This window comes from Ovis canadensis, chromosome 2 (genome assembly GCF_042477335.2).
Source record: "Ovis canadensis isolate MfBH-ARS-UI-01 breed Bighorn chromosome 2, ARS-UI_OviCan_v2, whole genome shotgun sequence".
NCBI classification, from domain to species: Eukaryota; Metazoa; Chordata; class Mammalia; order Artiodactyla; family Bovidae; genus Ovis; species Ovis canadensis.
In genome coordinates, this window is record NC_091246.1 from 64,306,635 (window position 1) to 64,333,237 (window position 26,603).

At 38.4% G+C, this 26,603-nt stretch overlaps 1 protein-coding gene across 1 annotated transcript in view; it reads right to left on the reverse strand.

Annotated features, from left to right (window-relative positions):
* Nucleotides 1-12,104: 12,104 nt before the first annotated feature.
* TMC1 (transmembrane channel like 1) overlaps nt 12,105-26,603 on the reverse strand; it is a 150,107-nt gene continuing 135,608 nt past the window's right edge. Inside the window, exons 18-22 of the mRNA XM_069576358.1 lie at nt 26,184-26,423; nt 21,498-21,623; nt 18,052-18,130; nt 17,894-17,945; nt 12,105-13,734 (exon numbers count right to left, since the gene is read on the reverse strand). Coding sequence (XP_069432459.1) covers nt 13,712-13,734; nt 17,894-17,945; nt 18,052-18,130; nt 21,498-21,623; nt 26,184-26,423 — 520 coding nt within the window. The 3' untranslated portion in view covers nt 12,105-13,711. The remainder of the gene's footprint in view (nt 13,735-17,893; nt 17,946-18,051; nt 18,131-21,497; nt 21,624-26,183; nt 26,424-26,603) is intronic.

Consider the following 26,603-nt stretch of genomic DNA (forward strand, 5'->3'; position numbering starts at 1 on the left):
GAAGCCCAGCTCTGTGTGCAATTTAATTGAAACCTTCACTAAAATTTATTCTATAAACTCAGTTTTTATAGCAGCACTGTGCAATAGAAATGGAACACAACCACAAGGGCCAGCTATGTGTCATTTAAAATTCAATAGCCACATTAAAGAAAAAGAAACAAATGAAAATAATTTTAGTAACCTTTTTTATTTAACCAAATACATGCAAAAGAATCATTCCAATAATCGAAATGAAAAAAATTATTAATGACATATTTCACATTAGTTTTTCATACCATCTTCAAAATCAGTGTATACTCTATATTCACAGCACAATTTAGTCGTATGTTTCAAGTTCTCAATAGTCACATGTTGCTAGTGGTTACCATATTGGGTCTCTCAGCTTTATAGCACAGGAAAGAATTTTGAAATATTTTGTAAATGAGGCTTTACAAGGTTACATGATTTCCAACAAGTCAGACAGCTAACCAGCAGCAGTGACATGGCTAGAACCCCGAGATCCTGATGCTCAATCATATGCATTTTTCTTCATTTAGTGCTGCTTATCTTAAATTTGTCAAGCCACTCTATTACTAAAACAGTTCTATCTAAAAAATAACTAAGAATGTGGCAAAATAATTTGGACCGTTGTTTTTGTTGGTCTGTAAAAGATTTGGTTTCTCCAACTGAATAAAATCTTCCTTGCAAATTGTTTTTTGATTATCTCCTTGAATTAAATCAATGAATATTTCATTTTTAAACTAGAACATGAGTAAACTTTTCAAAAGAAAATATTTGACAAAAAAGGAGAATGAGAGGTAATATTTATCCAGCTTTTAACTAGATGCTAAATGATATGCTACATGCTAAACGGTGCTCAGTGATTTTCAGGTTCATCTCATGTAATCCCTGCAGCAATTTGAGTGGAAACAATTATCTGTCTAAAGATGAGATAATTTGAAGGCTAGTGGGTGGAGGAGCCTGGTGGGCTGCAGTCCATGGGGTTGCTAAGAGTTGGACACGACTGAGCGACTTCACTTTTGATTTTCACTTTCATGCATTGGAGAAGGAAATGGCAACCCACTCAAGTGTTCTTGCCTGGAGAATCCCAGGGGCAGGGGAGCCTGGTGGGCTGCTGTCTATGGGTTCACACAGAGTCGGACACGACTGAAGCGACTTAGCAGTAGCAGCAGCGGCAGTGAAGATAAGTAAGTAGCCTGAGTCCGAAAACCAATAATGATTACCAAAAAATTACATGGCCATTGGGTGACACTCTTCAAAACAAAACTTAAGCCTTGGCCTGGAATCCCAGGCCTGTTCTCTTTCCCTCCACCACCCAGCACCCACAATTATTTAGTTGTCTCTGGGCTTGATGTACATGGAACCTTTTCTGTGACACAGATCCAAAGACTGAGTGTTTCCACTAGCCCTTATCTACTGTTTCCCTGGAGACAAACATTTCCCATGGAATCAATTTATTCCATGTTCCACTGAGATCAGTTGTAATTCCAGCTCTTGACCCCTTTTGCACCAGGTTAATTTTCACCTGCTGTTGGGTTATTCCATCATATTCCACTACAAATGTATTTATTAATTCTGAAGTCAATCCCCTAAACACCTTACCCTTCAGGCCTGTTAATCTACCATCTTTTTCAGGGTTATCCTCTCATCACTCATAACAATATAAAATGTCATCATGCATAAAATGTTTCTTAATTAATGTCATTCAATTTGACCTGCCTTAACACATAGAGTCATTTCTAAAAATTTACAATAAATCCCCTTCCTCCATTTATTTCCATTATCAAGTCATGTGGGAAATATTTGATCCCAAAAGAAAAAAAAAGCACTTTAGGATTTTAAAATTTTAAAATACTCAGTGTTCCTGTTGACTCACAGTCCTTATGTATTTAGCCCATGTATATAATTCCTGAAATACTTGTTACATCTATAAGGCATATAGACATCTGCCCTCTAATTTATAAGCATATCTGCATTACGTACATGTGTATATGCTCAGTTGCATCCAACTCTCTTGTGATTCCTTAGACTGGAGACCACCAGGTTCCTCTGTCCATGGAAGTTTACAGGCAAGAATATTGGAGTGGGTTGTCATTTCCTTCTCCAAGGGATCTTCCCAACCCAAGGATCAAACCCATGTCTCTTGTGTCTCCTGCACTGGCAGGCGGATTCTTTACCACTGCGCCATCTGCATTACAGATTGCTAATTCCATGTGCCTGGATTACTTAACAGAACAGGTAAGTGGGTATTTAGAGACCCAACAAAGCAGAATTTTTTTTTCCCCAGAAAGAAACATCTTCTAAATGACTTTCAGGAGTCAGAAAGCATGACTTCAGCATGCTTGAAAGTTTAGAGTTTTAAGAATAATATTTTTTAAAAATTTAAAATTAGATATTAGGGATCACCATTAAAATTTCATTTTTCCATTCATAAAAATAATGTAACCTTCACAAATTCTCATTTTAACAGTGTTCTTAATTTTTTCCCAGAGTTCAGATGTACAATCGAGCAGAAAAAAAGCATCTGAAACGGTTACCAATAATTAACTGGCAAATTGGTGACTGTGCTTTCCTGTCTGAAGCATTAAATGATCTCTTAATTACTCTTTACAGTTCATCCTTATCACTCCCTTAGTGTAATGTGTTGGCTGGTATGGAATATTTTTGTTTACATATGAAAGCTAACACATAAGATGGACTGTAATAAGGGGTCTTATATTGTCTGCTGCTAAGTCGCTTCAGTCATGTCTGACTCTGTGCAACCCAATGGATGGCAGCCCACCAGGCTCCCCCGTCCCTGGGATTCTCCAGGCAAGAACACTGGAGTGGGTCGCCATTTCCTTCTTCAATGCATGAAAGTGAAAAGCGACAGTGAAGTCGCTCAGTTGTGTCCGACTCTTCGCGACCCGATGGATTACAGCCTACCAGGCTCCTCTGTCCATGGGATTTTCCAGGCAAGAGTACTGGAGTGGGGTGCCATTGCCTTCTCTGCTTATATTATCTAGACCTTTTAAATCCACTTTTATCCACAGATAAGAGACTGCTCTTAATAGTGGCTTTGATGTTGAGAAAGTAATCAATGAACCTAATCAGTTATTTTCAGGCAATTTATGGAGAGTTACCATTTTAGAGTCTTACAAGGAGCATGGGTATTTCTAATCCACTTTCAAGATGCTATTTTCCCCTTAAAATTCTTGGGGAAATCTTCAGAGGGTCAGTTGGGGATTTCAGAACTTAAATCACCTTCTGAATTTAAGCTGGATATATTTGAATGTCATGATCCACTTGACATGATCGATTACTAATCTGCTATGTTATGGAATATTCTATAACTTCATTTGGATTTAGGGAGTCTCTGTTAGTTTACATATGATGCACAATGAGTGATCCAGAAATTAAAAAATGTCCTGAAGTAATTTTTGTGACACAGAAAAATGTTAAATAAGAAAACAGGATAAAAACTAAATACATCTTGCGATTCAAAATATTTTATCAAGTCTGTGTGTGTGCATGAATCTGAGAAAAAAAATACACCAAATGTTAACAGAAGTTATTCTGGCTGCTGAAATTAAGGGTTCTTTTGCTTTTTACATTTTATTAAAATTTTCTAAATTTGCTTTAATGAAAATGTACCACTACTATAGGTTCTTATTTTTTCAGTTTTTTAGTTTTTTACTTCTTTAATTTGAAAATCTTTAATTCTTACATGCGTTCCCAAACATGAACCCCCCTCCCACCTCCCTCCCCATAACGTCTCTGTGGGTCATCCCCATGCACCAGCCCCAAGCATGCTGTATCCTGCGTCAGACATAGACTGGCGATTCAATTCTTACATGATAGTATACATGTTAGAATGCCATTCTCCCAAATCATCCCACCCTCTCCCTCTCCCTCTGAGTCCAAAAGTCCGTTATACACATCTGTGTCTTTTTTCCTGTCTTGCATACAGGGTCGTCATTGCCATCATCCTAAATTCCATATACATGTGTTAGTATACTGTATTGGTGTTTTTCTTTCTGGCTTACTTCACTCTGTATAATTGGCTCCAGTTTCATCCATCTCATCAGAACTGATTCAAATGAATTTTTTTAATGGCTGAGTAATACTCCATTGTGTATATGTACCACAGCTTTCTTATCCATTCATCTGCTGATGGACATCTAGGTTGTTTCCATGTCCTGGCTATTATAAACAGTGCTGCGATGAACATTGGGGTACATGTGTCTCTTTCAATTCTGGTTTCCTCGGTGTGTATGCCCAGAAGTGGGATTGCTGGGTCATAAGGTAGTTCTATTTGCAATTTTTTAAGGAATCTCCACACTGTTCTCCATAGTGGCTGTACTAGTTTGCATTCCCACCAACAATGTAGGAGGGTTCCCTTTTCTCCACACCCTCTCCAGCATTTATTGCTTGCAGATTTTTGGATCGCAGACATTCTGACTGGTGTGAAGTGGTATCTCATTGTGGTTTTGATTTGCATTTCTCTAATAATGAGTGATGTTGAGCATCTTTTCATGTGTTTGTTAGCCATCCGTATGTCTTCTTTGGAGAAATGTCTATTTAGTTCTTTGGCCCATTTTTGGATTGGGTCGTTTATTTTTCTGGAATTGAGCTGCATAAGTTGCTTGTATATTTTTGAGATTAGTTGTTTGTCAGTTGCTTCATTTGCTATTATTTTCTCCCATTCAGAAGGCTGTCTTTTCACCTTGCTTATATTTTCCTTTGTTGTGCAGAAGCTTTTAAGTTTAATTAGATCCCATTTGTTTATTTTTGCTTTTATTTCCAGAATTCTGGGAGGTGGATCATAGAGGATCCTGCTGTGATTTATGTCTGAGAGTGTTTTGCCTATATTCTCCTCTAGGAGTTTTATAGTTTCTGATCTTACATTTAGATCTTTAATCCATTTTGAGTTTATTTTTGTGTGGGGTGTTAGAAAGTGATCTAGTTTCATTCTTTTACAAGTGGTTGACCAGTTTTCCCAGCACCACTTGTTACAGAGATTGTCTTTACTCCATTGTATATTCTTGCCTCCTTTGTCAAAGATAAGGTGTCCATATGTGTGTGGATTTATCTCTGGGCTTTCTATTTTGTTCCATTGATCTATGTGTCTGTCTTTGTGCCAGTACCATACTGTCTTGATGACTGTGGCTTTGTAGTAGAGCCTGAAGTCTGGCAAGTTGACTCCTCCAGTTCCATTCTTCTTTCTCAAGATTGCTTTGGCAATTCGAGGTTTTTTGTATTTCCATACAAATCTTGAAATTATTTGTTCTAGTTCTCTGAAAAATATGGCTGGTAGCTTGATAGGGATTGCATTGAATTTGTAAATTGCTTTGGGTAGTATACTCATTTTCACTATACTGATTCTTCTGATCCATGAACATGGTATATTTCTCCATCTATTAGTGTCCTCTTTGATTTCTTTCATCAGTGTTTTATAGTTCTCTATATATAGGTCTTTAGTTTCTTTAGGTAGATATATTCCTAAGTATTTTATTCTTTTCGTTGCAATAGTGAATGGAATTGTTTCCTTAATTTCTTTTTCTACTTTCTCATTATTCGTGTATAGGAATGCAAGGGATTTCTGTGTGTTGATTTTATATCCTGCAACTTTACTATATTCATTGATTAGCTCTAGTAATTTTCTGGTGGAGTCTTTAGGGTTTTCCATGTAGAGGATCATGTCATCTGCAAACAGTGAGAGTTTTACTTCTTCTTTTCCAATTTGGATTCCTTTTATTTCTTTTTCTGCTCTGATTGCTGTGGCCAAAACTTCCAGAACTATGTTGAATAGTAGCGGTGAAAGTGGGCACCCTTGTCTTGTTCCTGACTTTAGGGGAAATGCTTTCAATTTTTCACCATTGAGGATAATGTTTGCTGTGGGTTTGTCATATATAGCTTTTATTATGTTGAGGTATGTTCCTTCTATTCCTGCTTTCTGGAGAGTTTTTATCATAAATGGATGTTGAATTTTGTCAAAGGCCTTCTCTGCATCTATTGAGATAATCATATGGTTTTTATTTTTCAATTTGTTAATGTGGTGAATTACATTGATTGATTTGCAGATATTGAAGAATCCTTGCATCCCTGGGATAAAGCCCACTTGGTCATGGTGTATGATCTTTTTAATGTGTTGTTGGATTCTGATTGCTAGAATTTTGTTGAGGATTTTTGCATCTATGTTCATCAGTGATATTGGCCTGTAGTTTTCTTTTTTTGTGACATCTTTGTCAGGTTTTGGTATTAGGGTGATGGTGGCCTCATAGAATGAGTTTGGAAGTTTACCTTCCTCTGCAATTTTCTGGAAGAGTTTGAGTAGGATAGGTGTTAGCTCTTCTCAACATTTTTGGTAGAATTCAGCTGTGAAGCCGTCTGGACCTGGGCTCTTGTTTGCTGGAAGATTTCTGATTACCGTTTCAATTTCCGTGCTTGTGATGGGTCTGTTAAGATTTTCTATTTCTTCCTGGTTCAGTTTTGGAAAATTGTACTTTTCTAAGAATTTGTCCATTTCTTCCACGTTGTCCATTTTATTGGCATATAACTGCTGATAGTAGTCTCTTATGATCCTTTGTATTTCTGTGTTGTCTGTTGTGATCTCTCCATTTTCATTTCTAATTTTATTGATTTGATTTTTCTCTCTTTGCTTCTTGATGAGTCTGGCTAATGGTTTGTCAATTTTATTTATCCTTTCAAAGAACCAGCTTTTGGCTTTGTTGATTTTTGCTATGGTCTCTTTTGTTTCTTTTGCATTTATTTCTGCCCTAATTTTTAAGATTTCTTTCCTTCTACTAACTCTGGGGTTCTCCAATTCTTCCTTTTCTAGTTGCTTTAGTTGTAGAGTTAGGTTATTTATTTGACTTTTTTCTTGTTTCTTGAGGTATGCCTGTATTGCTATGAACTTTCCTCTTAGCACTGCTTTTATAGTGTCCCACAGGTTTTGGGTTGTTGTGTTTTCATTTTCATTCGTTTCTATGCATATTTTGATTTCTTTTTTGATTTCTTCTGTGATTTTTGGTTATTCAGAAGTGTGTTGTTCAACCTCCATATGTTGGAATTTTTAATAGTTTTTCTCCTGTAATTGAGATCTAATCTTAATGCATTATGGTCAGAAAAGATGCTTGGAATGATTTTGATTTTTTTGAATTCATCAAGTTTAGATTTATGGCCCAGGATGTGATCTAACCTGGAGAAGGTTCCATGAGCATTTGAAAAAAAGGTGAAATTCATTGTTTTGGGGTGAAATGTCCTATAGATATCAATTAGGTCTAACTGATCTAATGTATCATTTAAAGTTTGCGTTTCTTTGTTAATTTTCTGTTTAGTTGATCTGTCCATAGGTGTGAGTGGGGTATTAAAGTCTCCCACTATTATTGTGTTATTGTTGATTTCCCCTTTCATACTTGTTAGCATTTGTCTTACATATTGCGGTGCTCCTATGTTGGGTGCATATGTATTTATAATTGTTATATCTTCTTCTTGGATTGATCCTTTGATCATTATGTAGTGGCCTTCTTTGTCTCTTTTCACAGCCTTTGTTTTAAAGTCTATTTTATCGGATATGAGTATTGCCACTCCTGCTTTCTTTTGGCCTCTATTTGCGTGGTATATCTTTTTCCAGCCCTTCACTTTCAGTCTGTATGTGTCCCTTGTTTTGAGGTGGATCTCTTGTAAGCAGCATATAGAGGGGTCTTGTTTTTGTATCCATTAGGCCAGTCTTTGTCTTTTGGTTGGGGCGTTCAACCCATTTACGTTTAAGGTAATTATTGATAAGTATGATCCCGTTACCATTTACTTTGTTGTTTTGGGTTCGGGTTTATACACCCTTTTTGTGTTTCCTGTCTAGAGAATATCCTTTAGAATTTGTTGGAGAGCTGGTTTGGTGGTGCTGAATTCTCTCAGCTTTTGCTTATCTGTAAAGCTTTTGATTTCTCCTTCGTATTTGAATGAGATCCTTGCTGGGTACAGTAATCTGGGCTGTAGGTTATTGTCTTTCATCACTTTAAGTATGTCTTGCCATTCCCTCCTGGCCTGAAGAGTTTCTATTGAAAGATCAGCTGTTATCCTTATGGGAATCCCCTTGTGTGTTATTTGTTGTTTTTCCCTTGCTGCTTTTAATATTTGTTCTTTGTGTTTGATCTTTGTTAATTTGATTAATATGTGTCTTGGGGTGTTTCACCTTGGGTTTATCCTATTTGGAACTCTGTGTTTCTTGGACTTGGGTGATTATTTCCTTCCCCATTTTAGGGAAGTTTTCAACTATGATCTCCTCAAGGATTTTCTCATGATCTTTCTTTCTGTCTTCTTCTTCTGGGACTTCTATAATTTGAATATTGGAGCATTTCATATTGTCTTGGAGGTCTCTGAAATTGTCCTCGTTTCTTTTAATTCATTTTTCTTGTTTCCTCTCTGATTCATTTATTTCTACCATTCTATCTTCTATTTCACTAATCCTATCTTCTGCCTCCGTTATTCTACTATTTGTTGCCTCCAGAGTGTTTCTGATCTCATTTATTGCGTTATTCATTATATTTTGACTCTTTTTTATTTCTTCTAGGTCCTTGTTAAACCTTTCTTGCATCTTCTCAATCCTTGTCTCTAGGCTATTTATATGTGATTCCATCTTGATTTCAAGATTTTGGATCATTTTCACTATCAATATTCAGAATTCCTTCTCCGGTAGATTCCCTACTTCTTCCTCTTTTGTTTGGTTTGGTGGGCAACTCTCCTGTTCCTTTACCTACTGAGTATTCCTCTGTCTCTTCATCTTGGTTATATTGCTGCGTTTGGGGTGGCCTTTTTATATTCTGGTAATTTGTGGAGTTCTCTTTATTATGGAGCTTCCTTACTGTGGGTGGGGTTGTATCAGTGGCTTGTCAAGGTTTCCTGGTTAGGGAGGCTTGTGTTGGAGTTCTGGTGGGTGGAGCTGGGTTTCTTCTCTCTGGAGCGCAGTGGAGTGACCAGTAATGGGTTATGAGACATCAAAGGTTTTGGAATAATTTTGAGCTGCCTGTATATTGAAGCTCAGGGGAGTGTTCCTGTGTTGCTGGAGAATTTGAGTGGTATGTCTTGTTTTGGAACTTGTTGGCCCTTGGGTGGAGCTTGGTTTCGGTGTAGGTATGAAGGCATTTGATGAGCTCCTATTGCTTAATGTTCCCTGAATTCAAGAGTTCTCTAATGTTTTCAGGCTTTGGATTTAAGCCTCCTGCTTCTGGTTTTCAGTTTTATTTTTACAGTAGCCTCTAGACTTCTCCATCTATACAGCACCGATGATAAAACATCTAGGTTAAAGATGAAAAGTTTCTCCACATTGAGGGACACTCAGAGAGGTTCACTGAGTTACAAGGAGAAGAGAAGATGGAGGGGGTAGTTAGAGGTAACTGGAACGAGAGGCAGTGAGATCAAAAGAGGAGAGAGCAAGCTAGCCAGTAGTCACTTCCTTATGTGCGCTCTATAGTCTGGACCGCTCAGAGGTATTTACAGAGTTATATGGGGAAGAGGAGAGGAAGGAAGTAGACAGAGGTGGCCAGGAGGATAAGAGAGAGGAATGAGAAGGAGAGAGACAAATCCTGCCAGTAACCAGTTCCTTAGGTGTTCTCCATCGTCTGGAACACACAGAGATTCACAGAGTTGGATAGAGAAGAGATGGGGGAGAAAAGAGACAGAGGCCACCTGGTGGAGAAAAAGGAGAGTCCAAAGGAGGAGAGAGTGGTCAAGCCAGTAATCTCGCTCTCAGGTAAACTTGGGTAGTGAAGTTTGGGTTTTTAAATGTACAAAATTGACAACAAAAACCTAAGAGCAAAGATTAAAAATCTAGAGTAGAGGTTGGATTTTCAAAAATACAATATTAAAGAAAAGAAGCAGAAGGAAAAAGGAAGAAAGAAAAAAAAAAGAATTATTAAAAAAACAAACAAAACAACAACAACAACAACAAACAAACAAAAAACCACCAACAACCATCCAAAGACTATATATGGTGTTTGCCTTAAAAAAAAAAAAAAAGTCTTTTTTTTTTAAAATAGTAATAGTAGGTTATAGAAATAAAAATTAGAGGAGAAATAGAAGACTTAACAATTTAAAAACAGTTAGAAAAAAGAAAAGAAAAAAGATTTTTAAAAAAAGGAATGATTTTAAAAATAGTAAAAATATTTCTAGCCCTTCTCTGATGTTGTGGGCCGTGTGGGATCACCTCCAAGGTGGTTCCCTCTGTTTAACTTCTTCTGTTTGCTGGTTTTATAGGCTCACTAGTTCAGTCGCGCTGTGGGGAGGGGGTATGCTGCAAACAAATAGCACTGTCGTGTGCACACAGTGTCTCAGCCCCGCTTGACCTGTCCCTTCTCGCTGCACGTAAACCGCTCCGGCTCTACGATGCTCAGCCGGGAACTGTCTGGGGCCGGCCCTAGGTTGCGTGCACTTCCCCGGTCCAAGCCGCTCAGGTTCAGCGCTCAGGCAGCCCTCAGAGGCACAGATTCATCTGGGACTGCGCTTTGTGCCCTTCCCAGGTCCAAGTAGCTTAGGAGTTTGGCGAGCGCAATTGTCGCGGCTTGTCACCTTTTCTGCCGCTGCTGCTCAGCTTTCTGGGTGGACCGCTGGTGCCCCCCATGAGGCAGATGGTGACTGTCCAGCACCCCCAGAAGTCTTAGCAAAGAAGCCTGCTTGCAGTTAGGTGAGTAAAGTCTCTCCGGGGCTGCAATTGCCCCTTTCCAGCCCTTACGGCTCTGGCTGCCTGTCCCCGGCGGGGGATGGTCTGCAGCTGGCTTTTTCTGTTCCGTCCTTTGTTCTGTGCTCGGTCCTGGTGGTGTCTTATGTTCGAGCTTTTCGTGCGGTAGCTATCCCACAGTCTGGTTTGCTAGCCCAAGTTAGATCGTTCTGGTTGCATGTGGGGCGTTCCTGCCCGATTCTTACAAAGCACTGCAGCCCGCGCCTCCCGCGTGTCTCTCTACTATAGGTTTTTAAATGACCAAGGATTTGTATGAAAACTTCTGGGTGTATAGAAAGATGTGTGTTATATAACATTTAAGTTCCCAGAAGAGATCAAGTATTTCAGGTCCAAAGTTTCACAGACACATTGTTCCATTATTCATAATTCCTAAGTCACCAGGACCCATTCTGATAAAGGCAGCTGTACCATCCAAGGCAATTCATGACAAGAGAACTTTGAGAAAAAGAGTTTAAGAACTCTTGTAACCATCCTATAATGCTGTTTCCTTCTCTCACTGGTTGTAAAAACAGGTTTGGAAGTGGCATTCCCTCTTTTAGATGCTTGTCCATGTGACAGGATGGGAATATTGAATATTTTCAGCAGCTCTCTGGAAACTGAAAGAACTAAAATTTCTTAAAAATGTTTAATTTAAATCGGGTAGATACTTAGGTTGGAGAAGGTGATGGCAACCCACTCCAGTACTCTCGCCTAGAAAATCACATGTCGGAGGAGCCTGGTGGGCTGTAGTCCATGGGGTTGCTAAGAGTTGGACACGACTGAGCGACTTCACTTTCACTTTTCACTTTCACGCATTGGAGAAGGAAATGGCAACCCACTCCTGTGTTCTTGTCTGGAGAATCCCAGGGATGGGGGAGCCTGGTGGGCTTCCGTCTATGGGGTCGCACAGAGTCGGACACGACTGAAGTGACTTAGCAGCAGCAGCAGATACTTGGGTGCTATAAAAACCTAACTTAGTTTTTAATTTATAGAAAGATTGGAAGTTAGCATGTCGTGTCCTAATGCTTCTTACACCATGAGCACTTGTTTGGAAAATACATTGCCTTTAGAAGGGTTTCCCTTGTGGCTCAGATGGTAAAGCATCTGCCTACAATGTGGGATACCTGAGTTCGATCCCTGGGTTGGGAAGATCCCCCGGAGAAGGAAATGGTAACCCACTCCAGTACGCTTGCCTGAAAAATCCTATGGACCAAGAAGCTTCATAGGCTACAGTCGGACACGACTGAGTGACTAACACACTTAGAAGATGAAGCCCTTTGGGGACAATTTGTCATCTCGTATCATCTTCCTTGTGAAGCAGATCAAGACAAGGGAGTTTCATCCATATTGTAAACTTGGCAACATGTGTAAGTCAATTATCTAATCTTATTACTACACAGTACAAAAGTAATCCAAGTAGAAATAAGCACTAGCTTTATTTACTCATCTGCATTATAATCTGAGATAATAAATTCAGCCCATCAACAGAATTCCATTTTGTACAGCATAGTAAAGTTTTTCATACAGATAACAGAAAGTTCTTTTCAAAATGTTATTGCTGTAAGTTAAATTGATTCAATTTAATTAACAAGCATTTATTCAGTGCCTACCTGTGCACAGCACTATAACAGGCATACAAAAATTAGAAGATATGATCCCTGCTCATAGGGAGTGTACAATCTGGATAGGAAAGATGAATCATGCATATAATTTTTTAAAATTACAAATTACAGAAAAATCAGTAGAATAACAAACTCTAAGTTAAAGACAGGCGAGTCCGAAGGGAGCCTATAAAGAGAGTTATAAGATTGGTAATGGAGGCTAGTCAGGCAAATTTGACCAGAGGAAGTAATCTTGAATTTGGTTTGATGGAAGTGATGAGCACCTGGATTGGCAGAAGAACAGAATGCTCACTCTATGGCCAGGAGGAAAAACTCAAAGAAAGAGTAATACAAAATTAGTAAATCAATTGTAGGGAATGGCAGGCAAGTTGGCTTAGCTGGGGATGGGGTAGGGGTGGTGGTGGAGACACTGAGTTAAGAGATTTAATTGAAGTCATGAAACAAAGTTGGCTGAGTGCATTGATTGTTACTAGTCAAAGTCAATTTAAATTTTAACAAGGTAATAATGTTTAAACATAGGTATAAATCACCACCCCCCCATAATAGTATGTGTTTTCCTAACCTTAACAAAAAATCAAAGAAAAGGTACAGAATTTTAGACTCCAAACTCAGGAGATATGATCATTGGAGGTCATGATCAGACTGTGATGGAATAGTACTCACTTGATGGTATCATTTTTCTTTTAACTCACAAAGTTATATTTAAAGTAAAGTAAGACTCATATATCTCCTCAAGGTGTCAAGACCTTCAAGCCAGTGTTGATCAGGCCCCTAATTCACTTGGGACTTTTCTTCTAAAAAGTCCATTCCTTCTCATAGTGAATCTAGCATAAACAAAAAGGTTTTGGGTATACATTTGTGGATGAACCATGGATGAGGAGACAGAATGAAAAGGGAAAACAAGATAATTTCAAAAAAATGAATATATGAATGATTATAATGAATACTTTATCAAGATATTTCTGAATTTAGAAAAAAAAAAGGTGAAATATCCCCATTTCCAGACTAAGAAAACTAAGGCAGAAGAAATGTATAAAATGAAAGTCCATATGAGCAAAAGGTTTTTAAATTAACTCAGCAAGTAAGCTAGTGATCCATACTGCAGGATCACACACACTTTTAAACTCAATTCATTAAAGAAAATGTCAGGAGAGTGGTTCACGGGAGAAAGTGGTGGTGGGGGAACAAATCATTAATTTGGAAGAAGGTAGAGACCTTGTTTTTTTAGTTAGGGCAAGTGATGCCTTGATTGATCAGCAAGACCTTGATAATCCATCAGGTTTAGAACAGGGTAGAATCAACTCTTCATGCTTTGTCCTCTGGGCCTTCATGAAAGTCACTGACTTAGAAATGCATGATGAGGAATACTTCTGGGCCTCCAGAATATCCATGAAAATTACTGGCCACCAGCAGCTGCAGCTATTCAAATTAATTAAATAAATAAGAGACAGAAAGAAACAGAGAAAGAAGATAAAGAAGAGATAAGGAAAAATTCATTTCAGTGTGCATAATTGTTCTGAATGAGATGGCTTAAAAATCTGTATCTTCCAAATGTGCTCCATGTTGCCATAATATCTTTTGCCATATATCTCTATATTTCTTATTTTATAAAATCTGCATAAATTCTAAAGACAAGAGAATAAAAGTTCTCTTTTGGTAACATTTATTCATTCATTACGGCTTATGTAAGTAATATAGAAATGTATTCCTTTCAAATTTTTCCCAGTAAAAGAATTCCTCATTGTACAGTAGATATTTAGTAGGTATTTATTGAGTGACTGATATATAAGTCCTATGTTAAGTCCTGAGGAAACAACTATAAATTATATAGTCTCTGTCTTCACAAAGGTTATACACATTTTTAAACAAATTATGAAAAAATATCAGAAAAAAAGCATGCAATAACATCATGTCACTATTTAAAAGAATAAAGAAAATATGCCTTAGCTAGAATTCAGATCTTAGAAGTTAGAACATTTTGTCAATTATACCTCAATAGAGCTAAAAAAAAAAAATGCAGTTAAGAAACAAGTAGCAGATGCAAAAAAAAAAAAAAAAAAGCACACAAAACATAAGACAAGTATAATCCAAGGACATGGCATTGGAAGTTGCTACATCCACATTTGCCGCCATGACGGTTGGCCAACATAATAGGAATGTAGTATTGAAAGACCCACAGGAAATGGGGCTCAGTCCTGATTGCTTCTAAACTTGGGGTAAAATGTGACTGGAAGTATTACATACCACACTCCTCTTCATTTGTGTGAACTAATACATTTCTTTTCTACTTAAGATAATCTGGGTTGAGGTTTTTTATTATTAATATTATTAATTGTGGGGAAGATAGGGGACGGAAATGCAAAAGTAGGAAGTCAAGAAACACCTGGAGTAACAGGTAAATTTGGCCTTGGAATATGGAATGAAGCAGGGCAAAGACTAATAGAGTTTTGCCAAGAAAATGCACTGGTCATAGCAAACACCCTCTTCCAACAACACCAGAGAAGACTCTACACATGGACATCACCAGATGGTCAACACCGAAATCAGATTGATTATATTCTTTGCAGCCAAAGATGGAGAAGCTCTATACAGTCAACAAAAACAAGACCAGGAGCTGACTGTGGCTCAGATCATGAACTCCTTACTACCAAATTCAGACTTAAATTGAAGAAAGTAGGGAAAACCGCTAGACCATTCAGGTATGACCTAAATCAAATCCCTTATGATTATACAGTGGAAGTGAAAAATAGATTTAAGGGCCTAAGATCTGATAGATAGAGTGCCTGATGAACTATGGAATGAGGTTCGTGACATTGTACAGGAGACAGGGATCAAGACCATCCCCATGGAAAAGAAATGCAAAAAAGCAAACTGGCTGTCTGAGGAGGCCTTACAAATAGCTGCGAAAAGAAGAGAAGCGAAAAACAAAGGAGAAAAGGAAAGATATAAGCATCTGAATACAGAATTCCAAAGAATAGCAAGGAGAGATAAGAAAGCCTTCCTCAGCAATCAATGCAAAGAAATAGAGGAAAAGAACATAATGTGAAAGACTAGAGATCTCTTCAAGAAAATTAGAGATACCAAGGGAACATTTCATGCAAAGATAGGCTCAATAAAGGACAGAAATGGTATGGACCTAACAGAGGCAAGCAGAAGATATTAAGAAGAGGTGGCAAGAATACACAGAAGAACTATACAAAAAAGATCTTCACGACCCAGATAATCACGATGGTGTGATCACTCACCTAGAGCCAGACATCCTGGAATGTGAAATCAAGTGGGCCTTAGAAAGCATCACTACAAACAAAGCTAGTGGAGGTGATGGCATTCCAGCTGAGCTATTTCAAATCCTGAAAGATGATGCTGTGAAAGTGCTGCATTCAATATGGCAGTAAATTTGGAAAACTCAGCAGTGGCTACAGGACTGGAAAAGGTCAGTTTTCATTCCAATCCCAAAGAAAGGCAATGCCAAAGAATGCTCAAACTACTGCACAATTGCACTCATCTCACATGCTAGTAAAGTAATGCTCAAAATTCTCCAAGCCAGGCTTCAGCAATATGTGAACCGTGAACTTCCAGATGTTCAAGCTGGTTTTAGAAAAGGCAGAGGAACCAGACATCAAATTGCCAACATCTGCTGGATCATCAAAAAAGCAAGAGAGTTCCAGAAAAACATCTATTTCTGCTTTATTGACTATGCCAAAGCCTTTGACTGTGTGGATCACAATAAACTAGAAAATTCTGAGAGAGATGGGAATACCAGACCACCTGCCTTGCCTCTTGAGAAATCTGTATGCAGGTCAGAAAGCAACAGTTAGAACTGGACATGGAACAACAGACTGGTTCCAAATAGGAAAAGGAGTACGTCAAGGCTGTATATTGTCACCCTGCTTATTTAACTTATGTGCAGAGTACATCATGAGAAACGCTGGACTGGAAGAAACACAAGCTGGAATCAAGATTGTTGGGAGAAATATCAATAACCTCAGATATGCAGATGACACCACCCTTATGGCAGAAAGTGAAGAAGAGCTAAAAAGCCCTTTGATGAAAGTGAAAGAGGAGAGTGAAAAAGTTGGCTTAAAGCTCAACATTCAGAAAACAAAGATCATGGCATCCAGTCCCATCACTTCATGGGAAATAGATGGGGAAACAGTAGAAACAGTGTCAGACTTTATTTTTTTGGGCTCCAAAATCACTGCAGATGGTGACTGCAGCCATGATATTAAAAGACGCTTACTCCTTGGAAGAAAAGTTATGACCAACCTAGATAGCATATTGAAAAGCAGAGACATTACTTTACAGACTAAGGTCCATCTAGTCAAGGCTATGGTTTTTCCAGTAGTCATGTATGGATGTGAGAGTTGGACTGTGAAGAAGGCTGAGCACCGAAGAATTGATGCTTTTGAACTGTGGTGTTGGAGAAGACTCTTGAGAGTCCCTTGGACTGCAAGGAGATCCAGCCAGTCCATTCTGAAGGAGATCAGCCCTGGAATTTCTTTGGAAGGAATGATGCTAAAGTTGAAACCCCAGTACTTTGGCCACTTCATGTGAAGAGTTGACTCATTGGAAAAGACTCTGATGCTTGGAGGGATTGGGGGCAGAAGGAGGAGGGGACGACAGAGGATGAGATGGCTGGATGGCATCACTGACTCGATGGACGTGAGTCTGAGTGAACTCTGGGATTTGGTGATGGACAGGGAGGCCTGGCATGCTGCAATTCATGAGGTCACAGAGTCAGACACAACTGAGCAACTGAACTGAACTGAACTGAACTGAGGAGTCCTAGTAATATAAAGAGTTTTAGAATTAGAAATGAGGGAAGAGTTAGAAAAGATTTTCAAAAAATTCATCACTTTTCCATGTATTAAGCAAAACATATCAGTAATTTTGGCAAATAGTTTAAAAATTAAGAAAGATAGCACTAAGTCATGTCTGACTCTTTGTGACCCCATGAACTCTAGCCTACCAGGGTCCTCTGTCCATGGGATTCTCCAGGCAAGAATGGGTTACCGTTTCCTGCTCTAGAGTATCTCCCTGACCCAGGAATCAAACCTAGGTCTCCAGCATTGCAGGCAGATTCTTTAACAACTGAGCTACACAGGAAGTTAAAAATTAAAGAGGTGAAAAAGTAAAAGAGGGTAATGAATTAGAGAACGCTCTGGGACATCAATAATGGTGAGCCTAGAGGATTCTCTTAGTATCTTCCCAACGTGTCCATCTATGTACAAAAATGGTCAAAATGGGCAGGAGAGATTGTATATCTGTCTCTGCTATTTGTATAACTATATGGATATTTCCTTCATCTTCCATCAATTAGTAAAAGCCCTTTTCTATCACTAATGCTACTTTTATGTTCCTGAATTTTTCTTTGTCTTTTCTTTCTTCCACTGGAAAATAACTGAACCCTGGATATGAAGCCTGAAAGGGCTGAAAAGGTGGACTGTAAAGAGTATAAGATGACTTGCTGTGGCAATAATGCCTCTCTGCACCAAATGCCCCATTTTGAGAGGGGGAAAAAAAGGAAGAGTATACTGTTCATAGGGGGAAAAGAATGCAAACATAGCAGAGCTCAAACCTGCTCGCGCAGCTGCCATTTTCTTGTTTCGCATTTTGTTCTCCAAAGCTTGCTAGCAATAAAAAATAGTAAAAAAGAAAAACATGAGATTTCCTGGTGTTTTCTACAACTTGACATGAATGACGACAAATATTTCTCTGAAATATATTGTATCCTACCTGTTTCATCTTCTTTTTTAGATCCAAATTTGCTGCCTTCTGGCCCTTTGCAGTAGCATTGAGATAATAGATGGTCAAACTAAGTTCAAAAAATAAAATAAAATGTATGGTATTTTTCAGATCCTCAAGATTCTGCTTAAATTTACATTACTTAAATCATAGAATATTGGCCCTGGAGTGACTTAAGATATTTTCTACTTCGAACTTCTATGATGTAGATAAAAGACTGAAGTACAGAGAGGTGAAGAAGCATGTTCAGAACTACACAGTGACTAGGCTGGATCTAGGAAGTGGCACCTAAGGCTCCTCCTTCACAGCCCAGGGCATTCTGTCTGATATACCTTACTGCCGAATTTTAGCTGTTCCTTGGAAATGTAGTAATATCATTTTATGTTATAATTGAAAACAGCATTTTAAATCGATACCAATGGCATCCAAGGGAAGAGGAAATCTCCTGAAGCTTAAGGAATGTGTAGAATAAAAAGGAGACTGACTCTCCACTTTAAATTCCCTCCTTGGGCTTTTACAACTAACACTATAATCCTCAGTCATAGTTAATTAGCATGGCCTTTTTATCCATAGGATGTGTTGCTTGCCTTTCTCTCTCCTTCAGAAGAAAATGTCTCAGAAAAGAATAGTCTTGGCATACAAGTGACATTTACATTTCTCAAAAGAGCAAATTCCAGCCAAACATTTTTGCAAAAATAAACACATTCATCTTCACTTAAAGCAAAATAAACAAAGGAAAAAATGCAGTGAAAAAAAAAAAAGGTAACAGGCATTGCCCTTTATTGCAAATAACTGGATATCGAACACATTGCCTCTACTCCAACATGTCAGATCATAACCTTTATGAACCATCTGCTGCTAGCATCACAGTTATTGATATCGTTTCTGCTGGGTTTATTTCTTATACAAGTGTTGGGAGTTTGAATGATGTTATATACCTGAAAGCACCTGGTGTAATATCTGGGATGAAGTAGGTGCTTAATATATATGTGTGTGTATTACAAGAATTTTCTTAGAAAAGTGTCTGGATTTGGAGAAAGAACTCAAAGACCTCACAAATCATTTGCAGACTGTAATTCTCTATTCATTCATCACTTTTTCTGTCTTGAGATGCACCTTCAGTGAGGAATACTCATAGATCATTTTTTAGTCTCCAAAGGAATGAAACTGCCTGCAGAGAATTAGCTTAAACTCAGTTACCCCCAAACCATCCAAGCTGATTGAATATGATTCACTGGGGAGATTAAAAATGCTTGTAAACATTCTCTAATTAAAGGTAATAAAAAGCCAAACCAATTTTATGGACACCATTAAGTATTGAAGATGAGATCTTAGTATCTGAAACATCAAATCAACAATAAACTGAAATTCAGGTTTAAAATCAGAACGTCAGAACTAAAATCAACCTTGTGGGACATCTATTTGATCTTACATCCTTCTGGTTTCCATTTAGACAGCCTATATCAATGGTTGTCAAACTATGGCCTCCAGGGCAAATCTGACTCCCAGCCTGTTATGTATAACCCATGACCTAAGATTGGTTTTTATATTTTAAAATAGTTATAGAAGTATTTAAATAACATCCTCAACTTTGCCTCTTGGATCACAAAGTCTGAAGTACCTACTATTAATATCTTGACCCTTTAAGGAAAAGTGTGCTGACCTTGGGTGTAGAACATCTCAGATAAGTGGCTTCCAACTCTTATGAGCATAATCATTTAGCCTGAACCGGGTGTTCGGTGCTAAATAAGTAGAGGGTGGGGAGGTGGGGAATAAGACATGAGCTTGAATTTTACTTACTAGCTGTTTGATTTGGGACACATCTTCCATGTGCTTTCAATAATATGATTAATGTGGCCAACTTAAGGTTATTGTGGAAATTAAATGGGTTAATATATGGATCGTGCCTGGAACAAGGGCAGTGTTCATTCTTCTCCCATACCCTCAAGGTAGCTTATTAAATCTTTAATTAGCAGCATTAGAACAATGTTGCTCCTTTGCTTAGAAATAAATCTGTCTCTCACTAATTTAAGAATATAGTCATAAAATCTGACATTAAGTTTTGTGTGTGTGTTTTAAAACAAGACTTCCTTTATACCATGAAAGCCACATGATACTTAATATGGTCTCTGTAGCTGCTGAATCATAAAAACTCAGAGAAGGAAAATCACTTCCAGGGTTATCTGGGGAAACATGCTGCCTCCAGCAGGTTATGTTCTAACACATCTGCGCCAGAGATTCACTATCAGATTCCTAACGCCACCCCATGATCAAGGCTCTGTAATATATAAAATAATCTGTTTTACTGTTTAATTATCCCTACAGGCTATTAGCTCTCCCTCAAAGAAGGCATCATGGTTTAAGAGCTGAGTGCTGGATTTACTGTCAAAGCCTTCCTATCATTTTGCTGTATTCTCACCTAGGGAAAAACCAGTCCCTGCCTCTAAGTCTGTTTAATTTATAAACTTGAAGATGACACCTGCCATCACGGATGTGGCTTGTGACCACAACCTCTTCAGAGAGGATCACAACAACTTGGCCCAGAACCCAGTTCATTTACTTAAACCACTGGGAGTTCTCCCCTGAGATTTCCTAGTTTTACTTTTATATAAACAAATCAGAGTGTCAAGAGTGTCCACAAGAGTGGTTTCACTGACAGAGAGCAGTAGCAGTTCCAGACTTTTCATTTATGAGGGACTTGGGGTTTGAAAGGAAGGGCTGGGGCACTTTTTTGCAGCTCTTCCATAGGAAGAATATTTTCTTTCCTTAGAATGTAAGTTTATCTGTGGTGGTCAGGAGTCAGAAACCAAAGAAAGTCACATGGGAACAAAAGCCCCCTCTCAAGTTGCCCTTTGGGTATCACCTCTGACTTTGAAAGGAAAAACTAAATGACCTTTCCAAGAGCCTTCTGGTCCTCTGATTCTATTATGGGCAAGCACAGTTATTGATGGCCTTCTAGGAACAAGGACAGGGTAATTTTTAAGATCCTTTAAGCCTTCAGCCCTGAAATACAGCCTATAGGGCCCTCAAGGGGAATATTAACTTAGAGGCTCATCATTTCTATGTGTTTACAGCCATCTGCTTTATGGAAAAAGAGGTAGGGGGCAGGGGCTGGAGGGAAGCCTGATGTGCTGATTAGATTTAGCATTTATGTTTCCCTTGCTTTAGCTGTTTACTGATAATTATTTTGGTTACTTGGGAACAAATCTTATAATCCTAGGCTGGCAAATACAGATGCAGATGGCTATGAATTACATGCAATAGGATGAGAATATGGCTCATGAATTTTAGCCTCTCACCACTGTGTATTCAGTGCTGAATTTGGTTAGGTTACAGCACAAGCCCTGGGGAGAAAGAGAGAGTTGAAAACACTGAAGCTTAAAAGGAGCAGGAAGAACATCACAAAGGCTCTTTCTATGAGGAGAGAAAGCACATACGCCATGACCAAAACTACAGCAATAACCAGTCCAGGATTAGAAAGCTGTCTCAAGATCTTTGCCATCCAGCTTGGAAAATCATGCTCCAGCGTTTCTCCAATGACTTCAAACATCCTATTTTTGCCACTGAAAAAAAGAGAGACATTTATCTTAAACAGATGTAAAAACCATGGTTACAGCAAGAAAACGAGAAATTTTTCTCAAACACTGCCTAAGTACTCTTTCAGGTTAGAAATCTGCTGTTTAGCTACAACTCCTGATACTTCAAACTCATACTGTCAACATATGGATGAGATATGAGAAATGTTATATCAATGCAAACACAGAGACCAAGCAGTTAGGAAATTAATCATAGAATCAGGAGATTTGTTTTTGATTTTTATTGGGACATAGTTGATTTACGATGTTGTGTTATTTTCAGATGTACCTCAAAGTAAATCATTTACACATATACTGAATATGCATATAGATTTTGCTATAAAATGTGTCATTTTCAGAAAAGATATTGAATTTTTTTACCAGCAAATTGTATGTATCATGAGAATAACAGTTGGCATAACACTGAGTAGACTATTTTCATTTTACTTTTGTCTTTTGACCATAATACATTCTTATCCTCTAAATAAATGTGACCCACAAGTTCCAGATCAGATTTTTTCTCTCCTGATCTAACTAATTGTATCTTTTAGCAGACTGAAAGTGACTTCAACTATCTTGTCAGGAGTCACTAGACTGCTAAGTCACTTCAGTCGTGTCCGACTCTGTGCGACCCCATAGACAGCAGCTCACCAGGCTCCCCCATCCCTGGGATTCTCCAGGCAAGAACACTGGAGTGGGTTGCCATTTCCTACAGAGATATAAATTTTGCTTCACAAATTATAGATCTATACACTAATTAGCAAAACCTATGATACATAAGAGGGAATGAGGCTTATTGACAATTTAAGATTATATCAACCTATCGCACCAAAGTTTATTCTTCCTCGTCTATCTAGCTGACCATGCTTTACCACAACATATGGAATATAGCCAGAGTGAGGAGACCGGCAGCGAGGACAAGAGAAGATAGAACAACCCACCCCCACCCTTCTCCAGCCTCTCAGGTGTGGCTAATGAATATCAGACTCAGGAAACTGGAATTTTACAAAATCATTCTTACCCCTAAAGTCTTCTCTGCGTCTAGTGTATAAGAAATGTGACGCTATTAACATCTTTGAGGGTTCTTGGGTGCCTTTTCCAGGTTAGGTCTCTTACCAGGAGTCCGGATCTTTTATTATACACAAACTTTAGAAGCATCTACAAATCCCAGCATCCTCTTTTTCTGACAGGTTAAGCAAAATATGCCACTTTATCATATTCCCAGAAGTCTCTTCCAACCTGTTGTGAGTATACAGCTAAGTGAAATGCTACTGAACTTAAATTTACAGCTCTCTTGGGCATAGCTCCATCCACCCCAGATTAAAATAGTCTAGTCTGTCTTTTCAGCCAGATGGAAAGTCCCACCTTATCATAATTGATGCCCAACATATCCCTACATCTCCTCTAGTGCTTAGTGCACAATAAACATTCTTCATTCATTATTTCAAATTACAGGCCAACACTCTACTGTGCTTGGACTTTTGAAATGAAAATGTTCTATCCCCAAGCTGTAGGGCTTCCTTTGTAATTCAGCTGGTCTTACCAAGATTCAATCCCTGGGTTGGGAAAATCCCCTGGAGAAGGGAAAGGCTACCCACTCCAGTATTCTGGTCTAGAGAATTCCATGGACTGTACAGTCCATGGGGTCACAAAGAGTTGGACACAACTGAGCAACTTTCACTTTCAAGCTGTAAAAGTCAGCTACACTACTAAGAAAAACTGATACATCAAATGAGTAATGTAATAACAGTGTCATGATATATAATATAAACCTATATATATTGTATGATCTAAGTTTGAAGTCTGCATAAAAAAGAACACCACAACACAAAATGCCAAAATGCTGAGAGTTGTTATTTTGGGTCTTTGGGGTTATGGCTAGTGTGTATTTTCATGTGAAAATGTTTCTATAATTTCCACGTTTTCTAGGATAAACACATGATACCTTTGCAGCTAGATGAAAATACATAAAGTTGTCATTACTATAACGTAGCAAGGAGGTGTGTGAGAACCTCTGTGTGTGTGTGTGTGTGTGTGTGTGTGTTCAGTCACTTCAGTCGTGCTTGACTCTTTGTGACCCCGTGGACCTTAGCCTCCAGGCTCCTCTGTCCATGGGATTTTCCTGGCAAGGATACTGAAGTGATTACCATTTCCTTCCCTAGGTGTGAGAACCTAGAGAACTAGAAATTGTTCAGAATTATTAGTGAGGGTGCTGTGGGGAGAAGCATCAAGTGTCAGGAAATGTGGTCGAGCAATTAGAATTTTCTTCATCTGGACACCAAAGAAATCATTTTTTAATTGTCACGCTGTTAAGGTAAATTCACTTTATGGCCTATTGGAATAATTTTCTGGAAAATTCACCCTCCCTGACCAGTTGTTGTGATACCAGACCAAGCAGAATATCTCATCAAACTGCTTTGCAGAATGGTCTTCTAAGGTATTGTAGTCATCTTACCTGAAAATGTACCTGCACTTGGGAGAGATTGCCCATGACCGTGTCCCCATTAATCTACCTCAAATGCATGTTTATCAATTTGCTGCCCACCCAGGTGTCAAGTAGGGTCAAACACCCCTCTCTAGGCAGGCTGGGCGTACTACCTCGAACTCAGGATCCTTAGGATGGCAAGTCATGAGGTTCCTACTATTACATGCTTTCTCACCTCACTACCAAGGTACGAAAATGTTTTAAACTTTAAAATCCAATGAATAAACCACGTATACATTCTTTTGCTCCAGGAAAAGTAGACTAAATATTACAGATATACCCCTTTCCCAGTGCTCCACTAAAAACATTTACATTTCCTTCTTGATCTCAAAATAGTCATATATATACATATATGTATATATGTATATATTTACACATACACACACATACTGTTAATTTGCCAAAGTTTGTTAATTTGCCAAAGTTTGCCCATTTGGAAAGAGTTGGTCAAAATCAGATACTATTCCTTAGATACAGACTGATTTTTATTAATTAAAATAATAGTAACTCAGTGTGATTTAAAGAGAGGAAGAAGAATTAGACTTCAAAAGCTAAAACTGTGTAGTAACCAGCTCAATGATATTTTTAATATCAATGGACATTTCTTACCACTGCCCAGCTATATGTTGACCTTGTAGGGTTTCTCTTGAAGACAGCTAAATTCCTTCGATTTTTCTGAGAAGTATCCACTTCCAATTAAAAAGTTAAAACTTATCCTGGATATTTAATTGTGTGGGTAATTTCCAATTAACTAAAGGTTTTAGATGGCTCATCTCTTGAACTTTCTATCATGAGCAATTGCTTTCAAAACTGCAGTTTCACATTTAGCCTCCAGATGTCACTGTTTGCATTATTTATTTCAGCCCACCTGGTTGGGGCAAAGAAACAGGACTTGTCAACTTCAGCTTTCTGAATATGTATGACAGGACTCCAGCAGTTTGGGTTTAATCAATAGGCTTAACCTTTTCTTAATTTCTTTTCCAGTAAAGCAGTAATAACAGGCTATTATTAAAATGAAAATATCTCTTTTATACTGAAGTCTGTGAGCAAGGAAATTTGACCTTAACAACTTGGTTCTGACGGCATGAAGGAGAAATTACGTATGTCCATTATTGCACCATGCTTGCCATTCACATGACTTTTCACATTCTCATTTCCTCACTGAAAAGTAGAAATAACTCAGATGCATGCTGATCAGTGACTCAACATGCTGAGATTCATGGGGGGACTGGTGGTAGAATGAAATCAATCCTCCAGACCTGGAACCTTTGCTTTCTTAGCTCAGTGTCACAGAGAGAACTGTCATAGAGAACTGTAGAGAAGTATATTTCTAAGAGCCTTCTTGACTCTTTATTACTGACTTGAGTGATTTATCCTTGTTATTTGAGGAGAATATACATGAGGAGCATCCTTAAATTTTTTACTAGCATGTAGAATTTGGATTATACATGATGTGACTCTCTTTATATACATTATTATCTAATAATGACCCCACTTCCTAAGTATCTTGTGGAGTAGTCTTTCTTTCTTTCTCATCCCTCCCACCTTCCTCCTTCCTTCCCTCCCTTCACTTCCTCCCTCTCTCTCTCTTGCCCCTTCATCCCTCATCCCTCTTGTCCCTCTGACCCTTCCTTCCTCCCTTCCTTCCTATTTTTTTTTTCAATTAAGTGGTTCATGTTAGAAGTAATAGTAGCTTTCCAATGTCTGAATGAGATGACCTAGCACCAAGAAAATGTTCACATCTAGACTAGTGTAATCAAACTTTTCTCTTTGCTATCTCCTTATATGCAAATAGCTCAGATTCATTGTACATATTTCACATGGTTAGAGTCTGAAACAGTTAATTATTTTCCCTTTTATGACTGCCAATGAAAATAGATGGATCTTGCTTAAGAATTTCCATGCCCTATACTGAGTCTGAATACCCCAAAGATATCATTCTTATAGACCAAAATGTTGTTTTTTTTGAGGGGAAAAAAATGATCACTTATACAATGAGTGACCATTTTTATCTCCACCTCTGAAAGAAAACTATGCCCAAAACAAATCGCAAAGGTAAGAACCTGAAAGGGCCACAATCAAAAGATGGTGGGAGGGACACGATCATGTACAGGACGGGCATGGTGGACAGGAAGAGGATGAGCAAGAGCATTCCCAGGTAGAAGTTATTCGATCTGGAAGCTTTGAAGACCCTGGCCTCAGGAACATTGCAACACATCACAGCCCAGCACTGGAAGTACATGGATGTATGGAGCCGAAGGATATTGATGCCTGGGAGGCTGGGAGCGAAGAAGGAGCCCATCCTAGAAAGAAGAACAGAACTCTTGTCACCATGGAGCTTCACTCCACAAGGTCACCAAGCATCTGTTTATTTTACCTCGTGTTTGTTTGCCAAAGGCAGAAATGTGTTGCCACTTTTAGTCACATAAACCCTTTACGCTAATAAACTTAATTTATTTCCATCTCTTATACACATTCTACCA